General features: G+C 36.8%; 1 protein-coding gene across 1 annotated transcript in view; it reads right to left on the reverse strand.

Annotated features, from left to right (window-relative positions):
* Nucleotides 1–965: 965 nt before the first annotated feature.
* The window catches only part of Dclre1a (DNA cross-link repair 1A), a 16,650-nt gene continuing 9,456 nt past the window's right edge, over nucleotides 966–8,159 (reverse strand). The window contains exons 6-9 of the mRNA XM_013017876.1: nucleotides 6,251–6,396; nucleotides 5,353–5,507; nucleotides 2,648–2,789; nucleotides 966–1,518 (exon numbers count right to left, since the gene is read on the reverse strand). Of these exons, the coding sequence (XP_012873330.1) occupies nucleotides 1,358–1,518; nucleotides 2,648–2,789; nucleotides 5,353–5,507; nucleotides 6,251–6,396 (604 nt within the window). The 3' untranslated portion in view covers nucleotides 966–1,357. The remainder of the gene's footprint in view (nucleotides 1,519–2,647; nucleotides 2,790–5,352; nucleotides 5,508–6,250; nucleotides 6,397–8,159) is intronic.

Here is an 8,159-nt window from a genome sequence, read left to right on the forward strand (position 1 = left end):
TTGTGACTTGCTTATAAAACTATTTGTTACAATCTCTAAATGAGGTTTTGCATGTTTTACATCAAAAGCAAATCTACTCCAAGCTGAAAGTTCTCAATACCATATGCCATGAACCAGCAAAATGCTGGATTGGAGCTATGCATCAAGTAGTAGAGTACCAGTTGTAATCAAGAAACCTGCAAACTTTAAGTCCTAAGTCCAAGCCCCCATATTGTCACACATATGCATGCAAATAACTATAAAGTTCAGGCATGGTAGTACACAGGTGTAATCCCAGCACCAGGATTAGGAGGTATAGAGATGAGGTTAGTTGATCTCTAGAGTACATTCCAGGCTTGGAAACAACTAAGATGTCCTTCAATAGGTGAATGAAATGTTGCTACACCCCAACAATGGAATAGTAGTCAACACTAAAGAAATGAACTAAGGAGACATAGAGGAACCCTAAATGCACAACACTAGTGAAAGAAGCCAAAGTGAAAATGCTGCCTAATGTATGACTCCAACTATGTGATGCTATGGAAATGGCAGGAAAAGGGTCAGTGACCAGGAGTTATGGAAGAGATGGATACACAGAGCACAGAGATTGTCATGGAAGTAAAATTTTTGTATGATATGACAATGGTAGGTATCATTATACATTAGTCAAAACTCAAATACCGTACAGCACTGACAGTGAACCCTAATATAAAATGTGGGCTACGGGTGGTGAGAAGTCGTTATTGTTAAGATCATCGGTATTAATACACAGGCTGTTCTGGAGGGGTATTGGTCATGGGAGAGGCTGTAGAGTGTGGTCAGGGAATGTATGGACCTCAACAGTAGGGAATAGGTAGAACTCTACTTTCTGCACAATTCTGCTGTGAACCTAAAATTGTTAAAAAAAAAAAATCAACTGTATCTAAAAGAAAGCAAAAACAAAATCTGCCAAAGGACACTACAGCATGTTTTATATTCATTTTTATTGAAGAATATTTATTATATAAAAGTTAATTTTATAATTTTAAAGATACATAATTACTTACATATAATACTGCCAGTCTAGGCTATGCATTACCACAATATTTTTTGGTCCGCAAACCTGCCTTTGTTTCCCCAACGAAGGTCTGATGCAGAATAACTGTCTCCATGGAGACAGGGATGGGAAATGAGGACTATTGGGGGGCCTTATTCCCCGTGGTTTCAGGGATGTTGGGAGGAACTGAGCACCCTGAACACATGACTCAAACATAAATGAGAAGAACTGTACAACTGTTCTTCCTGAGGTTGTCACATAAAGCATGTTCCGTGTCACTGTAAATTTTCACTCCTCATAAGCTACAGCCATGCTACCTAACCACTCCTGTGTCCTGGGTTGTCAGTAACCAGCTTCTAATTTCCACTCCTTAAAATATTTCTCCATTGTGCTCCGGGATCTCCAGGTACCCATGTTCACAGTAGGGATGATTTTCTGGGGCCTCAGCCACTGGACAAAACGTTTCATTTCTAGATAGCTGCTGTGTTCACTATACGGAATTCCTGCAAGACCAAAGAAATGCCACTATCTACTAAAAGTCATACAAAAAATTCTCCACTATAAAATTTAATAGAAGACAAATGCGACCTGCAATATTCCTGTCAATTCCCTGATAAGAAAACTTTGGTAAGAAAACTTGACACCTTCTATAAATAATAAAGATTAAAACATTAAAATAATAGAAAACTCAGAAAGGTCGAAATCCTATCACTTTTCTATGTTTAGACAGACATTCCTAGAAAGTCCTATTTAATTGAGATTTTCTTCTTTTTTAAGTAATTCTTCCTTTATACAACTTCCTCTTTATACAACTACTTAATGATAATTTTAAAAAATAGTTCTTCCCTTTAAACCTTTTTCTCAATGATTGATTTCAGAAAAATGTGGAAGAAATGAGTACAACAGATAAGTAGGAGACTTTAATTTCTACGTAAGTAAGCAGATTTTAGTGTTAAAATTTGATATACATAAAAAAATAAAATAAAAAGGAAGATAATGTCCCTTAGAGAAGAGTTAGAAGGGTGTTGTTTGGTGAGATCTGGGGTCTTCAGAGGCTGAAGTAGGGGGCTGGGAAGGTGGCTTGGTGGGAGAGCGCATGCCTTGCATGCCAGAGGCCCTGGGTTTGATTCCTCAGCACCACATAAGCAAAAAGAAAAAAGCCGGAAGTGGCGCTGTGGCTCAAGTGGTAGAGTGCTAGCCTTGAGCTGAAGAGCTGAAGGACAGTGCCAGGGCCTGGAGTTCAGGCCCCATGACCGGACCCAAAAAAACAAATGAACAGAGGCTGAAGTAGGTCAGCATCATGGCAAACCTCCCCCAGAGATGAAAACCCTAAATCTTCTTCCTGCTTTCAATCCCACAACAGCGCCACCTAAATAAGACTTCTGGCAAAGGATCACAGAATCTTTCAAGAATTCCAGTTTCCTCTAAAGGTCATGACAAAAACTAAGTGGAGTGTGTTAGTCAACACCTGTCTACTGGTCCAGTTCTTTGATGTCAGTCTGCAGTGGACTATCAGATAAAGGTTAGAGTTAGAGATCTGAAACTCTCCAACTGGTAACATTTTTGCTCCCCTTGGCTCTTGATTGAACAGCCACTTTTAGCATTACAGGTAGGATAATTAAATAATCATACCATATATTGAAATGTTTCCTTTGGTTTGGGGAGTAACATCTGCTATATTAGTTAGTTTGTTGGAGTGTGTCCATCCTGTAGGTCGAAAAGCCAGAATCTGATCATATTTCCCACCACATTTCTTTAAATGACTTTGTAAACCCTGCTGAATAAAAATAACATATTGATTTAGCCATCAGAGGGGATGGGTTATGTGGAATTAAAGGTAGTGATTAAAGATGTTACAGTGGTACGATCATGGTTTTTTTTTTTCATGTGGTTGGATTAGCTTGCCAAGCTTGTAAAGAAATAAAGTACATAAAATCTTCTCTCCTTTTCTTATCTAAACAAGCCTAGGAACTGTCTGAAAAGAAGTTATGATGAAGCAATTCTGAACAAAATTGCTGTGTGTAAACAAGCTAGAATTCAAATACCTACAAAACCCCCACTTCAAATCCAACTACATAGGGACACTAATAATAACAACAGTAAATAAATATCAGTGCAAATTAATGCTGTGAATACAGACAGAGCAGTGAGAAGACAGAAACAGTTTTCTGAGTAGTATTATACTCAACACAGACACATGCTATAAAGATAAGTGATAACGTTCTTCTCAGGTGTTTATTCTTGTCATCTTGTAAATGACTGATTTTCAAACTCTTCATGCCGTTACAATTCAAAGTAACCTATTTTTCTTACAATATAACCTCTTGAATATAACCTCTCCATCTAGGGGGTCAGGCATGTGACTCACTCCTTCCACTCAGCTATTTGGAAGGAGGAGATTGGGAGGAACACAGTCTGAGACCAGATCCTTTAGTTAGTGAAAGAGATGGTAAACACCCGCTCCAAGTATGTTGGAAGCCTTTGAAATACTACTATGATTAATGCCATTCATTCAACCCAGTTCATTCCAAGGTCCTAGATGTGATTGGGATTGACTTCAACTCTGATTTAAAGCAGATCAGTTGAATGTTCTAAAACATAATAACATTGCTGATCTAGATAATTATTTGAATTATTGTTTCTCTCTGTTTATTGGTAATCCATTTATGAAAAACTAGTTTATGGAAAGAAATGGTTTGTCATGTTAGTAGAATTATCTTTTTCAAACTCAAAAGCTATTTTGGTTAATAAAATCGATCTAAATTACTAGCCTAAAAATATTCACAATAAACATTTCTGGATCATTAAAAAAATATGTGTTCTTAAATAACTTGAGCTTAGGGCTGGGAAGGTGGCTCAGTGGTAGAGTGCTTGCCTTGCATGCCTGAGGCCCTGAGTTCGATTCCTCAGCACCATATAAGCAAAAAGAAAAAAAAAGCCGGAAGTGGCGCTGTGGCTCAAGTGGTAGAGCGCTAGCCTTGAGCTGAAGAGCTGAGGGACAGCGCCCAAGCCCAGAGTTCAAGCCCCACAACCGGCCCCCCCCTCCAAAAAAAAGAAAGAAAGATGCCAAAAAACCATTTTCTTTATTCACTATATGTTATTCATAAGACACAGTGATCAGTAACCTATTTTGAAAGGCTTCATATAAGTCACTTCATAAGGCCAGCCATCCTAGCTACCCAAGAGGAATAGACTGTGAGGTTCAAGGCTAAACTTTGCAAAAAGTTATCAAGACTGCATCTCAACCAGTAAGTTGGGTGTGGTAAATTAGGTCTGTAAGCCCAGCTACAAGTTAAGCAAAGGTATACAGAGTGGAGTCCAAGGCTGTCCTTGGAAAATATTAGAGACTTTATCCAATAAAATAAAATAAAATGAATAAGTAAAGCAAAAGAAATACAATACGGTTACTTCATAAAAATTATAGCAAAAGTAACACCTTTCCTTGTGTTTTATCTTCTAAACCAAAGTTAATCCACAGCTCACATACATTCTGTTGGCAGGCATTAAAATGTTAGTATATGGAATAAATTTTAGTTAGTGATTAAATCTGAGAGCTAACCCTAATCACAGTGAAGTATCTCACTTCGTCATGATGTACTTTCACTATTTCATTTAACCACTGGAAGTAAATTTTCAACATATGTCAATGTTATAGAAGCTTAACAATAAAAAATAATAAATGTTGGGTGCCAATGGCTCATGCCTGTAATCCTAGCTACTCAGGAGGCTGAGATATGAGGATCACTGTTCAAAGTCAGCCGTGGCAGGAAAGTCCATGAGAATCTTATCTACAATAAACTACTAAAAAAAAGCCAGAAGTGGTACTGTGGCTCAAGTAGTTGAGCACTATCCCTGAGCACAAAGAAGCTTAGGGACAGTGCCCAGGCCCTGAGTTCAAGCCCCAGGACCAGCAAAAAAAAAAAAATTAAATTAAAAAATATATATGGGGGGGCAGGGGAGGGAGAGAGAAAAGACTCAACGAAAAGCAAGAACTTGGGATTCTCCATTCATTTCTCCCTTCACCAGAAGGATCTAGAAAATGAAATGGAAAGTTTGGATGAGCACAAAGTTATATACTTTCCCATTTTGTTTCTTCCTGTATGCTAGTTCCTTAGTTATGACACTCCTGGAGGGCATATAAATTATTCTGTAGAGTTACATGCACCAAAAAATATCTAAAAACACTGAAAAGTTCCACTGAAAATTTTTGTAGGGTAGTTTTCCTATAAGAGAGTCTATTATCATTTAATTCCTAGTTCTCTGCAGGTCACTCCCAGTTACAATCATCAAATTACCTTTTCTGGGTCACCCTAAAGTCACATCTCTTAGATACTCACCTTAACATTAATTTGCATCATTGGGAGAAGGTGGACAGAAGAGGTACACATGTCTGTAGTGATGACAGAGTTAATTTCTGGTATGTTGAGGCACTTCAGGGTCCTGTATTTTTCTTGGGACATGCCCACTTTTGAGCCTAAAACATCAGCAATGGCTATACGCCAAGAAACAGGTTAAACATTATGGAAATCAGGTAAAATTACAACTTATAAACAAAAAAAAACAAAGTAACAGCTCAACCCAATTTTAAAATACAAATTCACTCAATAAAACCAAATTCAATGTGTAGATTGTTTTGTAGCTAGTGTAGAAAAAACTGAGAAATCTGAAGAATTTTTTTTAAGCCTATTGTTTTAAATGGCAGAAGATAGATAGAAAGGGATAGAAGGAAGAAAGGGACTAGATCTTGCTGTTATCACTTCATATCTGAATACTTTTCATGTAATGTGACCATACTGGAGACGTAGTGGAAAGAAAGCACTCTATAAGCATGGTACAATACTAGGTAACTTACTTACCGGATTACAGATGTCACTGAGCAACAATTGTCACCACTATTTCCTAAAAGAATTAACTGATGGGTTATCCTAGATGAATGGTGCAAGACAACCATTCATTGGTCAGCCTTCAAAGTTCAAGTAACAGCGTGGAATGAATATTTGCCTATAAACATCTCTAGACACAAAGGCCACGATAAATACATTTATCGAATGTTTCCATAAAGTTAAGCCTTTTAAAGTTGAAATGTATCAAATGTTGTCAAATATGCCTTCAACTTCAAAAGTCATAGTGGATCATTACAGGAAACAATTATCAGTGGAGACTGAAAAGGCTTTATGCAAAAAGAATCTGATCTTTATAATATATTAATGTAAATTAGATACGGTTGCCACCCACCTAGGAAGACTTTCTCTTTTCCAATGCAGTATGTGCCACAGACAACAAGAACACGTGGGTTTAGAGTTACAGCCTCAAAGGCAGTGTTGATGGCAAACTGGATAACCTCCTGCTGAGATGGAAAGGTGTATTCTGGGCTGCAATATCTGTAATAAGGAAATGTAGCGTGTCATAAAAGAACAATAGGCTACAGACTACATTTGGATGCTATTTGAGCATATTATGTAGAGCAGCAGTACAATGTGCTAACTATACCATTATCTCACTTACTGGTACCCAATTCAAATATCTGCAACCTGGTATTGTTGATAACTTTTCAATTTATTTTTTCAATTGTATTTCTTTTATTGCTCTCCAACTCCTTTCTGAGTTTTTCCCTTCTAAGAATATTCTCAGGCAGGCAGCTATAGATTATAAACACACACACACACACACCAATCATTATCAAAGAAAACACTTACTGATAGAGATTACATTTGAACTAGAGAATTTTCATTTAATTAAAAATCAAAATAATGAAACCAATCATGAATTTAATGTGCTTCAGTTGAACAGCTAAGATTTGAAGTATGGATATCATCTCTTCTTCCATACACACAAAAGGTACATGTGGTATTACAGGAATACCACAGATACAGTTGGGACTAAATTAAAAATCAACCAGTTGAAGTTTGACCCTATGATACTATCTATGTTTTGAGATGAAAAGTAAATACTACTTCCCCAAAATGGACTAAATTACAAACACCAAATAAGCATATTTACCTCCAGCTTTCGAAATTGTTTTTGTTAGTAAGATATGTAAAAAGAGGAGAAAGTTCTTTTCCTGTAAAAATCCCACAAATATTTAGAATTATATATTCAGACTAGAACTATGTATCAAGTTTTTTAAAAAATGTGTTTTCCTAATTTTCTATACTTAGAACAGGCATAAAAGAGAGGAAAAAAAGAGTTATCGTGAAAACACTAGATGTGGGGAAATCAGCTTTTACTAACATATACCAACCAAACTAAATTCGCCTTTGAAAAAGGTGGCTAGCTGCCACCCTTTCAAATTTGGCAATTTGACTAATGAAAAATAGTGAATATAACTGATTTCTAATAACTAAGTATTTTAACATATATCACACTGGATACCACAAATCTAGACAACTTATCTTTCAATTATTCCTTAATAAAGCTGAGAAAAATATGTATGTAATTAAATAGGATGGCTTACACCCTTGTGTTGATAGCACCAAGGAATTCAGAGACAACACAAGTTAGCTTTCTGAGAAAAGAACAAAAGCAATTTTCAATACTCAGAAACACAACTGCACTGTGGCCTCTTTTTATCACCAGTTATTATTCCTAATAACTGTATACTTTGGAAAGATAATCTTAAGGGTGTGTTCTTAAAGTCTGCCCCCAAAGTTTTCTTCCTTTGTTCAATAACAGGATTCTTCTGTAAATTTCCAAAATTAAAAATCTAAATTTTCTTTCTTTTTTTTGTCAGTTGTGGGCCTGAACTCTGGGCCTAGGCACTGTCTCTCAGCTCTTCAGCTAAAGACTAGCACTCTACCACTTGAGCCACAGCACCACTTCTGGTTTTTTCTGCTTATGTGTTGCTTTGTAATCCAACCCATGGCCTCATGCATGCGAAGCAAACACTACCACTGAGCCACCTTCCCAGCCCCAAAAATGTAAATTTTCAAACATAATTAAAAAATAAGCTATAGTCTGTTAAGACACATAGTCATTGTACTTGCCCTTTAGCAAATATATATATTTTTTTATTGTGAAAATACTGTACAGACGGGTTACAATTACACGGGCAAGATAATGAGTACATTTCTTATCAAGCATTGTAGCCTCCTCCTTTGTTTCCCCTTCCCATCCCTTCCCATCCTCCCCTCAACCCCCACCCAAT

Source organism: Dipodomys ordii, unplaced genomic scaffold, assembly GCF_000151885.1.
Source record: "Dipodomys ordii isolate 6190 unplaced genomic scaffold, Dord_2.0 Scaffold36, whole genome shotgun sequence".
Classification (NCBI taxonomy): domain Eukaryota; kingdom Metazoa; phylum Chordata; class Mammalia; order Rodentia; family Heteromyidae; genus Dipodomys; species Dipodomys ordii.